The 15,365-nt window shown below is 47.0% G+C and overlaps 1 protein-coding gene across 3 annotated transcripts in view; it reads right to left on the bottom strand.

The window, feature by feature from the left end:
- The window catches only part of GBA1 (glucosylceramidase beta 1), a 74,957-nt gene that overhangs the window by 30,372 nt on the left and 29,220 nt on the right, over nt 1-15,365 (bottom strand). For 2 of the 3 annotated variants that reach the window (XM_069768818.1, XM_069768810.1), the window contains exons 2-3: nt 223-411; nt 11-157 (exon numbers count right to left, since the gene is read on the bottom strand). In XM_069768818.1, coding sequence (XP_069624919.1) covers nt 11-157; nt 223-411 — 336 coding nt within the window. Of the gene's footprint in view, nt 1-10; nt 158-222; nt 412-1,663; nt 1,958-2,089; nt 2,227-15,365 lie in introns of those variants that run through there. The other variant, XM_069768826.1, reaches the window with a different exon arrangement.

Below are 15,365 nucleotides of genomic sequence, written 5' to 3'. Positions count from 1 at the left end.
TCATCATTACCTTCCTCTGAGAAGTATGCGCTCAGCAGCTTGCCCTGAGTCCCCGCACTCAGTGCCAGGATGTTCATGGCGGCCGAGTCAGTCACTGCGCCACCAAACCCCTTGATGACCTGGAAGCGCTTCTTGTCTTGGAGGGTGAGGGTGAGACCTGTGGGGAGAGACTGTTACCTGGCTGCAATTTTCCTTGTATGGTGTAGTACAGTTATCTCTTACCAGGCCGCGAAGTCTTTAGTATGGGGCCCCCACTCTCCTGCAGACGCTTCCCAGACCTGCTGGTCTCATACACCGAGAAGTCCCCCAACTTTGGCAGCGACACGAGCCCCAGACTGTCACAGTACGTGGCATTACAGGTACAGACCACCGAGCTTTGTCCAAAGCTCTGTGGCAAACACGGGCGAGACCCTAAAAGAAGAGCAAAGTCTTTCAGAGAAAAGGCAGAACCTCCCACACTATGACCACAGTCGCTCAGCTAAAGCCCCCCACACCACACTCACTGCCACCAAGCTACAACCAAGCTACATCACGATCACCGCTGCTCAGTTACAGCCTCCCACAATACATGCAGCACTACTCAGTTACAGCCGGCCGAACCACAGGCAGACCACTCAGCTACAGCTGGCTTCACCCGACCACCATCACGCTACAGCCCCCCCGCACCATGACAAGGCAGCAAAGCTACAGCCCCCCTGCACCATGACCACCGCTGCTCAGATACAGCCTCTCACATCAAAGGCACTACTGCTCAATTACAGGTGGCCGCACCCCGACCACCGCCACAAGGCTCCAGCCCCCAGCACCACTACCATCGTAAAGCTACAGCCCCAGCACTATGGCCGCCGTACCACAACCAATGAAACTCAGCTACAGCCCCTCGCATAACGTCCACCGCTGCTCAGATACAGCCTCCAACATCACAGGCACCACTGCTCGTTACAGCCAGCCACACCACAGGCACAACACTCAGCTACAGACGGCAGCACCACGACCACCGCCACAAAGCTCCCTGCACCACAAACAACACCGCTCAGTTACAGCTTCTCACATCACAAGCACCACTGCTCAGTTACAGCTAGCGATACCACAGGCACGCCACTCAGCTACAGCTATCTGCACCCGACCAACGCTGCAAAGCTACAGCCCCCCGCACCACGACCAACGCCGCAAAGCTACAGCCCCCTGCACCACGACCAATGTCGCTCAGTTACAGAAAAATACAAAGCTGCACTCTGGATTGTTTAGAATGGAAAATCTAGAAAATGGGGACTGCATTACTGCCATAGAAAAAAGGTAAGTGCTATATTATGTACATATGGAATTTAGGAAAATTGAAAATGTAATATTGCTATAGGAAAATTTTCAGTAAAAAGAAGGTACCTAGCCCATAAATTGGCCAATGTATATGAGCCCAACATGCAACATCAATGTGTACCTTGTAGTTGGGTCCCTGTCCTGATAGGATACCTCTCTTGAACTAAAAAGCCTACAATATATGGGGGAGGAAGGAACCAGCTAGTTAAAACCACCTGAGACTGATGGGCTTTTTAGTCCAAGACAGGTATCTTATCAGGACATGGACCCAACTACAGGGTAAGCAGTGATGTTGCAGTTGGGCTCATATACATTGGGGGAAATAAGAAGATTTTTGGTTACTCACTGTAAAATCTGTTTCTCGGAGCCTTCATTGGGGGACACAGGAAACCATGGGAACGTGCTGCTGCCACCAGGAGGCTGACGGCAGAAAAAAAAGGCCAACTCCTCCCCAGCAGTGTACACCTGCCGACTGGCCAGGAACTAACTAGTTTGTGAGAAAGCAGTTAGAAAGGAGGTAAAAAAAGAAATTACCCTAAGATGAACCAACAAAGACACAAATGAGGGTGGGTGCTGTATTGGTAAGCACGGTACTAATTAAGGAACGGGCCTCTGACTGTGGATTCCATATGGGTAAAAGCTAGAAAAAAAAAAAAAAAAAACAGTTCAGTGCCCAATTCCCCCCTTTCACCACTCCCCAGATGATGCACTAATTTGGCATGCCCAGCTGTCCAATGGAATGAAAGGGGAAGGGTCCTACAGCCACACCTACCGGGGTTAAATCCAGGTGTCCAGGTCAGTAAATTCCTTTTCCTCCGGCTCACCCCATGTCGGATTCCCTGGTTGAGGCCCTGCAGCAGAGAGCAGCACAGGAAGGTGAGCACTGGCTTCAAGCCCTCATTACTGGCCTCGACGCTCACCTCCCTGTACCCTGTCCTGACCCTCTGCCAGTGCCTTCATCTGTGCCTCTGCTGTTGCCTTCCTCCTCTGGGGCACCATCGGCTGCTGCCCCCCCCCCCCCCCGATCTCACCCACAGCCCTGCTACCCTGAGGTCTGCTCCTAACGTGGCCTGCCCTGCGCTTAGAGTCCTTGCGTCCCCTGCCCCCCAAGCCTCCTCCGCTGTGATCCCATGCGCTGGGCCACCTGATTATTTGTTCGGCGTTGGGATGCCCGGCTCCTCGCCCGAGCCGCACGCCGTCCCTCAGTCATCAGCCGCCGCTGAATACTGTTCCTATGGTGCGGGGGGGCAGGTGGTCTGCGCAGTGCCCCCGCTCTCCCAAGCGGCTCCAGGTCGGCGATGAGGCAGCATTCTTGGCTCCACAACAGCTTGGCTCCTGGCGGCAGGCCTGGTTCTGCCCACTTCAAGTCACTTCCAGTCCCCTCCGAGACACTGCTGGGTCAGCCCAGGACCGGTCTCTATCGTTTTTCCTGCAGGCGCAGCTACACTACCTGTATGGGGTACTTCAAGACCGGTCTGAGATCCCTCAACGCAGCTGCAGAGTGTGGATTGGTCCAACCCGACAGATCAGCGTGCCCTCCAGCTGAACAAAGCATGCAGTACTAATACAAATGTACGGTAGTCGCACCAAGCACTACTTCTGCACCCACAACACCCCCTATAACTTCCCAATAGCTAATAAAGGATGCACATTAACCCCTTCCGTCGCAGGCACCACCCAGTATATGGAATATGGTAATCTCATAACACCCCCCATGCTAAACAGCACTACTTTACCAGTTATGTCCCATAACCCACCCCTTTTTGGCTGATTTAAATGCCACCATCACACCCCATGGCTGCAGCAGACACAGGCATTGACGCCACTGGTCCTCCCAATCCTCCTCTGATGGTTCCCGCCATCATTCCCGCTGTCCCTCTAAAAGACGTTCCTCCCGATACCACCGCAGACACAGCTCACATAGGATACACCACAGATCTCGGTCCTCTGGATGGCATTCCCCTTCCACATCAGAATGGTCCAGCGCATCGCAGAGACCCGTTAGGCAGGCTCGAGCACACGACAAATGCCAGCAGTCACGGGCTCCATCAGGGGCTACCAGCCAGGGAGACCATCTTTATCTCCCAGGGCATCCAGCCAATTCAACCATCTAACCAGTGCGGGAGCCAGAGTTCATCCAGCAACGGGTGCCACTCAGGCTCGGGCACACGACAGACAAGCAGTCATCATTGGCTGCCAGCCGGGTAGACCCATCTCCCAGGGCCTATAGCCAATTCAAGCCACAAACATCGCCCAAGCCGGAGTTCCTCCAACAACGGGAGTCACCCCTGAGTGTTTCGAAGCCAGCGAAAACCACGCCATGCAGAACGCGGTGCATAACATAGGGGAAAATGAGCTAGCCTCAGCCATTAAGGCGCTGGTTCAACATCTTGACGCACCCATGCGATTCAACTGACAACAATACGACTCTTCAGTCAGTGAGCTTACACAAAGATGCTTTTTTCTGTTGAATTAGCCCGCGCACACAGATCAAGAGACTCGACAAAAAATATGGAATAACGATTGTATAGACATATGGTCGCTATTGTCAGCCGACCAACAGTCCGTAGATAAGGAAAGGAGGACAAGCGAACGGTTATATAATAGAAATAAACCATAAAAAGTGCAAACAATTAATAACTGGCTACAGGTGTTCGCAGTCCTAGGCTGTTTTATGGGCCAGAAGCATCCAGAATGATGCTCTGAATTATATATCAAGATCTGATATATAATTTGAATAAATCCCATGGCGGTTCCGTCTGGAGGTGGTATGACGAGGAGTTCCGCAGGCGCTTGGCCCTGCAGCCCGATAAAGGTTGGGGAGTAAAAGCAACACATGTATGGCTATGACTGATGCTGTCACAGAAGCAGGCCCCCTTTTCATCTGCGACCACTAACTACTCCACAGCCGCAGGTCAACACTCAGTGGTCGTACGAAAACCCAGGGCCTGCTGGGCTATTTAACTAAGGAAACTGACGCTTTCATGCCTCTTGTATAGACACAACTGCTCAGCTTGCGGGGGAGGGACACCCAGTAGCAAGGTTTATTCCTCAGGCAAACAGAGCACCTACAAGGCATAACCCCTGTGAGTGTAAGGGGTGTAACCGCGATTGGTCTTGCTAAACCTTTACCCCAATAAAGAAGCGGCACAGCAATTATACTCCGGCTTTACAGATTTTTTTTTTTTTTATTCCCTTCAAGTTCAGTAGAACACCAACTCTGGCTGATAACCTAAAATTCGCTCACAAATTCCATGAAATTTTGAACAAAAAAAAATAGAAAAAGAGGTAGAACTAGGTAGAATGGCAGGCCCCTTTCAATCGTTGCCGTTCTAAAACATCAGAATCTCGCTGTTAGGCAAAAAGGATCCCGGAAAATATTGTCTGATCCATCATCTGTCACACCCAAAAGGAGAATCGGTTAATGACGCTATTCCCCCAGAGGAAGCTTCCGTGACATACACGTCTCTTGACAAGCCGGTAGAATTAGTCCGCACTGCTGGGCCCGGGGCCTTGCTAGCTAAATCAGACAGAGTCGGCATTCCGCCTATTACCCGTGCACCCCAAAAGCCTATTCGGTTGAAAGGTGGACCAGCACTATTATTTTGATACTAGATGGTGGCCCGATTCCAACGCATCAGGTATTCTAGAATATATATACACCGTATTTTTCAGACTATAAGACGCACCCAGGTTTTAAAAGTTGGAAATACAGAAAAACATATTTGAAGCAAAAAAAAAAAAAAGTGGTAAAATTTAATAACATACTATTATATATAATAACACCACATATAATAGTATGTTATTATGTTGGAAGCTGCGGGACCAGTGTGGTGTCTGTAAAGTACTGTATGAAGATGCTGAAGGGTGAGTATAAGAATGGGGGCACAGGGCTTATATTTAATCCCTTCATGACCCAGCCTATTTTGACCTTAATGACCTGGCCGTTTTTTGCAATTCTGACTAGTGTCCCTTTATGAGGTAATAACTCAGGAACACTTCAACGGATCCTAGCGGTTCTGAGATTGTTTTTTCGTGACATATTGGGCTTCATGTTAGTGGTAAATTTAGGTCAATAAATTCTGCGTTTATTTGTGATAAAAACGGAAATTTGGCGAAAATTTTGAAAATTTCGCAATTTTCACATTTTGAATTTTTATTATGTTAAACCAGAGAGATATGTGACACAAAATAGTTAATAAATAACATTTCCCACATGTATACTTTATATCAGCACAATTTTGGAAACAAAATTTTTTTTTGCTAGGAAGTTATAAGGGTTAAAATTTGACCAGCGATTTCTCATTTTTACAACGAAATTTACAAAACCATTTTTTTTAGGGACCACCTCACATTTGAAGTCAGTTTCAGGGGTCTATATGGCTGAAAATACCCAAAAGTGACACCATTCTAAAAACTGCACCCCTCAAGGTACTCAAAACCACATTCAAGAAGTTTATTAACCCTTCAGGTACTTCACAGCAGCAGAAGCAACATGGAAGGAAAAAATGAACATTTAACTTTTTAGTCACAAAAATTATCTTTTAGCAACATATTTTTTATTTTCCCAATGGTAAAAGGAGAAACTGAACCACGAAAGTTGTTGTCCAATTTGTCCTGAGTACGCTGATACCTGATATGTGGGGGTAAACCACTGTATGGGCGCACGGCAGGGCTTGGAAGGGAAGGAGCGCCATTTGACTTTTTGAATGAAAAATTGGCTCCACTCTTTAGCGGACACCATGTCACGTTTGCAGAGCCCCCGTGTGCCTAAAAATTGGAGCTCCCCCACAAGTGACCCCATTTTGGAAACTAGACGCCCCAAGGAACTTATCTAGATGCATAGTGAGCACTTTGAACCCCCAGGTGCTTCACAAATTGATCCGTAAAAATGAAAAAGTACTTTTTTTTTAACAAAAAAATTCTTTTAGCCTCAATTTTTTCATTTTCACATGGGCAACAGGAAAAAATGGATCCTAAAATTTGTTGGGCAATTTCTCCTGAGTACACCGATACCTCACATGTGGGGGTAAACCACTGTTTGGGCACATGGTAAGGCTCGGAAGGGAAGGAGCGCCATTTGACTTTTTGAATGAAAAATTGGCTCCACTCTTTAGCGGACACCATGTCACGTTTGGAGAGCCCCCGTGTGCCTAAAAATTGGAGCTCCCCCACAAGTGACCCCATTTTGGAAACTAGACGCCCCAAGGAACTTATTTAGATGCATATTGAGCACTTTAAACCCCCAAGTGCTTCACAGAAGTTTATAACGCAGAGCCATGAAAATAAAAAATAATTTTTCTTTCCTCAAAAATGATTTTTTAGCCTGGAATTTCCTATTTTGCCAAGGGTAATAGGAGAAATTGGACCCCAAATGTTGTTGTCCAGTTTGTCCTGAGTACGCTGATACCCCATATGTGGGGGTAAACCACTGTTTGGGCACATGCCGGGGCTCGGAAGTGAAGTAGTGACGTTTTGAAATGCAGACTTTGATGGAATGCTCTGCGGGCGTCACATTGCGTTTGCAGAGCCCCTGATGTGGCTAAACAGTAGAAACCCCCCACAAGTGACCCCATTTTGGAAACTAGACCCCGAAAGGAACTTATCTAGATGTGTGGTGAGCACTTTGAACCCCCAAGTGCTTCACAGAAATTTATAATGCAGAGCCGTGAAAATAATAAATACGTTTTCTTTCCTCAAAAATAATTATTTAGCCCAGAATTTTTTAATTTTCCCAAGGGTAACAGGAGAAACTGGACAACAACTTTTGGGGTCCAATTTCTCCTGAGTACGCTGATACCCCATGTGTGGGGGTAAACCACTGTTTGCGCACACGTCGGGGCTCAGAAGGGAAGTAGTGACTTTTGAAATGCAGACTTTGATGGAATGGTCTGCGGGCGTCACGTTGCGTTTGCAGAGCCCCTGGTGTGCCTAAACAGTAGAAACCCCCCACAAGTGACCCCATTTTAGAAACTAGACCTCCCAAGGAACTTCTCTAGATATGTGTTGAGCACTTTGAACCCCCAAGTGCTTCACAGACGTTTACAACGCAGAGCCGTGAAAGTAAAAAATCATTTTTCTTTCCTCAAAAATGATGTTTTAGCAAGCATTTTTTTATTTTCACAAGGGTAACAGGAGAAATTGGACCCCAAAAATTGAAGCCACCCCCCCTGGGCTAAACTACCACTCCCCCTGTCCCTGCAGATCGAGGTGAAATGGGAGTTAACCCTTTCACCGGATCTGCAGGGACACGATCTTTCCATGACGCCACATAGGCGTCACAGGTCGGATTGGCACCGACTTTCATGAGGCCTACGTGGCGTCAAAGGTCGGGAAGGGGTTAAAGCACCACTCCAGAACTGAAAAATAACACTGGAGTGCTGCTTTAAGATCCCATTTGGAGAACTATAACTCCCAGCATGTCCTGCAGATCCTATGGCATGCTGGGAGTTATAGTTCACCACAGGAGTGGCAGAGGGCTTTATTGTGTGTTGTAGTGACTAACCTTTTAATTGTGGCAGCCAGCCATGCTATGGTGAGGTAAAAAGCTGGAGCATCCCATGACTGCACACACAGAGCCCTCCCTGCCTTTCCACAGCACAGGTCATAAGAGTAAGCTTGCAGATTGTAGTGTGGTGTCTGCAGGACCTGTGATGACATCAGAAGAGGGAGGACTATGTGCTGCTATGTGATGCTCCAGCCCACCCACTTCATGACATCACACAGGTCCTTATGCTCAGCATCCAGCACAGGCAGGCAGGTATGCAGCGATCTTGTCCCCTCTGGCCCCTGCTGCTGCCGCCTCCTCCACGAGACACACAGATCTCCCCAGCCACTGCAGGAATCCAGTGCTGGGGAAACCATGCGTGTTTCAGTGAAGGAGTATCCATGTGCTGCTCCTGGCTCACTGCCCTGGGCTGACAGGTGGGCAGGGAAGCGGCTAATGAATATTCGCTGCACTTTAATCATGGGGACCATGTGGTTTCCTCAGAGCTGGATTCAGGCAGCAGGGACATTTTTTTGCCTCCTGCAAGTGGGATCACAGTGGATCCCACTCCCGCTGCCCCCTCCCCACATGGTACGTACCGACCATAAAATGCACCCACACTTTCCTCCCCAATTTGGAGGAAAAAAAAGTGTGTCTTATGGCCGGAAAAATACTGTATGTATATAGCAGCCACATAGTATATAGGAGCCACGTAGTGTATATAGCACAGCCACTTGGTATATAGCTCAGCCACTTGGTATATAGCTCAGCCACTTGGTATATAGCTCAGCCACTTGGTATATAGCACAGCTACTTATTATATAACACTGCCCACGTAGTATATAGCACAGCCACGTAGTATATAACACAGCCATGTAGTATATAACACAGCCACGTAGTATATAACACAGCCCACGTAATATATAGCAGCCACGTAGTATATAACACAGCCATGTTGTATATAGCAGCCACGTAGTATATAGCACAGCCCATGCAGTATATAGCACAGCCCATGCAGTATATAGCACAGCCCACGTAACACAGACAGCCACGTAGTATATAGCACAGCCATGTGGTATATAGCAGCCACTTAGTATATAGCAGCCACTTAGTATATAACACGGCCCACGTAGTATAGCACAACCACGTAGTATGTAACACAGCCCACGTAATATATTACACTGCCCACGTAATATATAGCACAGCCCACGTAGTATATAGCAGTGTGGGCACCATATCCCCGTTAAAAAATAAATAAAAAATAATTATATACTCGCCCTCTGGCGGCCCCCGGATCCAGGCGAGGCGTTTAGCGATGCTCCTCGCGACGCTCCGGTCCCAAGAATGCATTGCAGTCTCGCGAGATGACGTAGCGGTCTCGCGAGAGCGCTACGTCATCATCTCGCAAGACCGCAATGCATGGCCCGGGGCGTCACGAGGAACGGGAAAGGCGCCGGAAGGTGAGAATAGCACAAATTTTTATTTTTTAATTATTTTTAACATTAGATCTTTTTACTACTGATGCTGCATAGGCATAGGTTAATAATCGTAGTAAAATGAAGGACAGAACGGCACTAGAGTAAGACGTGTTCAAACAAGCAGGACTGCTAATAGATAGCTGTGTATCAGGCGTCACAATCGCTAAGGGTAATGGTGCTCTGCATAAATATCCAGCGAATAATCCATATGCAACGAAGAAGAAGAAAACTATGCGGCACTCACCCCGATTTAGCTGTGAAGATCGTGATCTTTATTGGAGAAAAATGAAGAATACATCCGTCAGGACATCAGGTAAATGAGAGGGTGCGGTATAGGAGCATGGACATGTCCATGCTCCTATACCGCACCCTCTCATTTACCTGATAGGCATAGGTTAATAGCAGCGTTAACAGACTGCCTCACACCGCATTATGCCGCGGTGTAACGCAGTCTGTTTTAACAGACTGCTACAATGCTATGTGGGTGGCGGGCGCTGACTGGGGGGGGGGGGGGGAAGAGTACGGAGGGGGCACTGAGTGCAGGGGAGTAGGGAGCGGCCATTTTGCGGCCGGACTGTGCCCGTCGCTTAATCCCAAGTCCCAATCAGCGACTTGGGATTTCCGTGACAGACAGAAAGACGGAAGTGACCCTTAGACAATTATATAGTAGATGTGCTTGCCGATGGGATGTTCCATTTTGTGTCACCATTTCGAGCTATCCAGAACTTTCCTGGACTGGGTAGTCAGAGATGAGACAGCCAGCAATTATCTAATTCACTACCTCGATGATTGTTTTGTTCGTAGGCTTCAGTAATTGTAAACTCTGCTCCTTCCTTCTCGAAAAATTTAAATATACAGTACAGACCAAAAGTTTGGACACACCTTCTCATTTAAAGATTATTCTGCATTTTCATGACTGTGAAAATTGTACATACACACTGAAGGTATCAAAACTATGAATTAACACATGTGGAATTATATACTTAACAAAAAAGTGTGAAACTACTGAAATTATGTCTTATATTCTAGGTTCTTCAAAGTAGCCACCTTTTGCTTTAATGACTGCTTTGCACATTCTTGGCATTTTCTTGATGAGCTTCAAGAGGTAGTCATTGGGAATGGTCTTCCAACAATCTCCCAGAGTTCCCAGAGATGCTTAGCACTTGTTGGCCCTTTTGCCTTCACTCTGCGGTCCAGCTCACCCCAAACCATCTCGATTGGGTTCAGGTCTGGCATAGCACCCCATCACTCTCCTGCTTGGTCAAATAGCCCTTACACAGCCTGGAGGTGTGTTTGGGGTCATTGTCCTGTTGAAAAATAAATGATGGTCCAACTAAACGCAAACCGGATGGAATAGCATGCCGCTGCAAGATGCTGTGGTAGCCATGCTGGTTCAGTATGCCTTCAATTTTGAATAAATAAGGCAGCGCACTGCAGCGCTAGAACATGCAAACTTGAAATATGAAATTTGAACTGCATTACTGCACTAGAAATATGAAAAATGAGAGCGTTTAGCGCATAAAAATGGCCAATTTTATGTGTACCTGGTAGCCCCTTTACGGCATCTCTCTTATACCAGGTCCTAAACTTGCCTTACCTCGCTGAGAATAAACGTCTCCATCTGAATGGGTTCATGTGAAACCTCTTCCTAGACTAAAATTCTCTCTCTCTGTGGAGGGGTATTGGACCTGCTGTAATTAAAACACCTGGTGGCTAGGAGGCGGAGTGCACGATCAGAAGGCTTGTTCTAGCGCTGCAGTGTGCTGCCTTATTTACTTAACTATATACGAGTTGGCGACTCTAGGTTCAGCACCTGTTCACACTTAGTCTATGTTTGGATGTGCCGGTCAGGTTTTTGAAATGTGTTCAATTTTGAATAAATCCCCAACAGTGTCACCAGCAAAGCACCCCCACACCATCACACCTCCTCCTCCATGCTTCACGGTGGGAACCAGGCATGTAGAGTCCATTCGTTCACCTTTTCTGCGTTGCACAAAGACACGGTGGTTGGAACCAAAGATCTCAAGTTTTTACTCATCAGACCAAAGCACAGATTTCCACTGGTCTAATGTCCATTCCTTGTGTTCTTTAGCCCAAACAAGTCTCTTCTGCTTGTTACCTGTCCTTAGCAGTGGTTTTCTAGCAGCTATTTTACCATGAAGGCCTGTTGTACAAAGTATCCTCTTAACAGTTGTTGAAGAGATGTGTCTGCTGCTAGATCTCTGTGTGGCATTGACCTGGTCTCTAATCTGAGCTGCTGTTAACCTGCGATTTCTGAGGCTGGTGACATCCTCAGAAGCAGAGGTGACTCTTGGTCTTCCTTTCCTGGGGCGGTCCTCATGTGAGCCAGTTTCTTAGTAGCGCTTGATGGTTTTTGCCACTGCACTTGGGGACACTTTCAAAGTTTTCCCAATTTTTCGGACTGACTGACCTTCATTTCTTAAAGTAATGATGGCCACTCATTTTTCTTTAGTTAGCTGCCTTTTTCTTGCCATAATACAAATTCTAAGAGTCTATTCAGTAGGATTATCAGCTGTGTATCCACCAGACTTCTGCACAACACAACTGATGGTCCCAACCATATTTATAAGGCAAGAAATCCTACTTATTAAACCTGACAGGGCACACCTGTGAAGTGAAAACCATTCCTGGTGACTACCACTTGAAACTCATCAAGAGTGTGCAAAGCAGTCATCAAAGCAAAAGGTGGCTACTTTGAAGAACCTAGAATATAAGACGTAATTTCAGTTGTTTCACACTTTTTTGTTAAGTATTTAATTCCACATGTGTTAATTCATAGTTTTGATGCCTTCAGTGTGAATGTACAATTGTCATAGTCATGAAAATGCAGAAAAATCTTTAAATGAGGTGTGTCCAAACTTTTGGTCTGTACTGTATATCACGGCATTTCGGCGTACCCCTATCACCAGAATAAAACAGTTGGACCATGTAATATACTGCCTCTCCTTGGCATCGATATAGACACCAGCTTCATGGTTTTTCGCTTACCCGTTGAAAAAATACAAAGAACACTGTCACGGTTCATGGGGAGGATAACGTTATCATCCTCACCACTCACACCAATTTGTCATGAACCGGGGTTGTTTCGTTGCCCCTGGTTCTTTCTGAAGGGGATTTATCTATATCCCACTTCCAGTTTGGAACTTGCAGCTCTCTGGCACCCCCCTTACCCTTAGGCCAGACCGGGTACTGCACCTAGCATAAATAGTCGCCAGAAAGGCTGCCTTACTTTGTACTGGCTAATGGGAACACTGCAGCGAGGGCGATATAACTACTCCCACTCAGGCGGGAACAAAGATTATCAATGCCGCAGTCGCTACAAAGCCTCCCAAACGCACAAAACAAATCCCACTGCCACCTGTTTCGATTTCTTAATTATTAACGGGTCCAGAGCCAACGCAGATTAGTAGCGTAAATCACCTCAGAGGATGTGACAGTTCGTTATAGAGCAAGGAGAGACAAAGCTAGCGATTATAGATATATATTTTACTCCAAAAAAGGTAGGCAGTGTTTACAGAAGTATAAAAAGATAATATGAAGACGACAAGTATCGTATGTACAGTGCAATTATAAATAAAATGGGTTTAAAGTTGAAAAAACACTTACATTTCGCTCAGCTCATTTCATCTCCTGGCTGACCGTGCGCTCAGGGGATACATCAAGATGCATCAAACAACTGTATAACAGCTAGACCCCGGACAAAAGACTCACTCAACTCAGCAGGGTTAAAATATACCCTCTCGTCCTGACATCACTAAGAGGGCTGAGTTATGAAATGCACTCCTCTTTTCTCAGAGTTATGACAAACCATTTGTAGACATAGCTTGCTTCACAGTCCACCAGATTAGGGAATCTCTTAAGGTACCGTCACACTAAAGCGACGCTGCAGCGATACCGACAACGATCCGGATCGCTGCAGCGTCACTGTGTGGTCGCTGGAGAGCTGTCACACAGACAGCTCTCCAGCGACCAACGATCCCGAGGTCCCCGGTAACCAGGGTAAACATCGGGTTACTAAGCACAGGGCCGCGCTTAGTAACCCGATGTTTACCCTGGTTACCATCGTTAAAGTAAAAAAAACAAACACTACATACTTACCTACCGCTGTCTGTCCCCGGCGCTGTGCTTCTCTGCTCTGGCTGTGAGCGCCGGGCAGCCGGAAAGCAGAGCGGTGGCGTCACCGCTCTGCTTTCCGGCCGCTGTGCTCACAGCCAGAGCAGAGAAGCAGAGCGCCGGGGACAGACAGCAGTAGGTAAGTATGTAGTGGTTGTTTTTTTCACTTTAACGATGGTAACCAGGGTAAACATCGGGTTACTAAGCGCGGCCCTGCGCTTAGTAACCCGATGTTTACCCTGGTTACCATCAAAGACAACGCTGAATCGGCGTCACACACGCCGATTCAGCGATGTCTGCGGGAGATCCAGCGACGAAACAAAGTTCTGGACTTTCTTCCCCAAACAGCGATATCACAGCAGGGGCCTGATCGCTGCTGCCTGTCACACTGGACGATATCGCTAGCGAGGACGCTGCAACGTCACGGATCGCTAGCGATATCGTCTAGTGTGACGGTACCTTTACGCCCAAGGAAAGATATAGATTTCCTTCTAAATGTCCATTTATTAACTTCTGCGCTGACAGTACTTCCCACTGCAGCTGTCTCAGGTGAAATTGTGCCCAACCTACAGCCGGTATGCATGATGGTAATGAGCCTAGTAGGGACATTGCTTTCTTAGAGTCATTGCTGACTGTTGCATTGCTGTATGAGCCAGTTTCCTTATCTTGACTACCTTGTTCTCTGGCAGGAGGCAGAGCTGTCACTTAGAGTCCATTATTAACCCTAAGAAGGATTGCACTTTTTCTAGCGTCAATATTGACTTGGGGCTATTTATTATGCATCCCAACTATTAGAGTTGACATTACTTCTCTTACTTGCTTACTTGATGGGTGCAGTGGGTCTCCGATCTCCCTACCAAGAAGTCATCCAGGTATGGCACAATCACTACGTCTCAGGATCAAAAGGTATGACATTACTTCAACCATCACTTTGGTGAAGACCCTGGGAGCTGTAGACAGGCCAAATGGAAGGGCTGTATATTGGTAATGTTTGACCTGACCTTGGACATAGAGCGTTGCCCTCAAGTACTTCCGATACTCCCGATGTATTGGGATATGGTAATACGCATCTTTTAAGTCTATTACTGCCATGAAGCAGTGTTGGAACAGGATTTTTGTGGTCGTGTTGATAGGCTCCATCTTGAAGGAGCAATTCTCTACCGACTGGTTGAGCGTCTTCAGGTTGACTATGGTTCTCCAGGAACCACCTGGTTTTTGTATCAAAAAGAGGGGGGAACTTGAATCCCCTTCCTTCCTCTTGAATTGGGACTTCCTGTAGAACATATTTCTGAACAAGTCCCAAGACCTCTGTCTCCAGAGAAGATTGTGTCTGCTGGGACTTCCTTCGGGGTGTCACTATGAAATTTTGCCTGAGTGGATGGATGAATTTTATCTTTAAACTGTCTTTGATTATATTTAAAACCCACGTACTGGGGGAGATGTTTACCCAGCCGGGAGGAAGCGAGAGAGCCTTCCCTCAACCTCTGATGTAATGTCATTGGGGGGATTTTTTTGATGACGTAGAGGGCTCTTTGAACATGTAGCTCGACCCTCTTTTATCTTTAAAGTCCCAATTTCTCCTATCTCCTGGGGGGCGACCTCTATTAAATCTTCCCCTCCAAAAGAAAAGCTTTTTGGGTTCTCTAGAGAAACTGGGAAATACTTTCTTTTTGTCCCCTACTTGTTCCAAGATTTCTTCTAATCTTCTACCAAAAAGGAATTGACCGTCACACGGGATGGAACACAGTTTATGTTTAGACGGTAAATCCCCCGGACAACCTTTGAGCCACAGGGCTCTTCTTGCTGCATTGGACAAGCCTGCTGTTGTTAATCTTGCAGAATCTGCTGAGGAATCTGCTAAGAAAGCTGCTGCTCCATGCACTAAGGTCATATTCGCTAGGAGATCCTCTCTTGGTACTTTATCCCTCAGCTGATCCTCTATCTGCTGT

The sequence above is a fragment of the Ranitomeya imitator genome, chromosome 1 (assembly GCF_032444005.1).
Source record: "Ranitomeya imitator isolate aRanImi1 chromosome 1, aRanImi1.pri, whole genome shotgun sequence".
In the NCBI taxonomy this organism is placed as follows: Eukaryota; Metazoa; Chordata; class Amphibia; order Anura; family Dendrobatidae; genus Ranitomeya; species Ranitomeya imitator.
The sequence above is the reverse complement of the archived record's forward strand: the minus strand, read 5'-3'. Positions and strand labels throughout refer to the sequence as shown.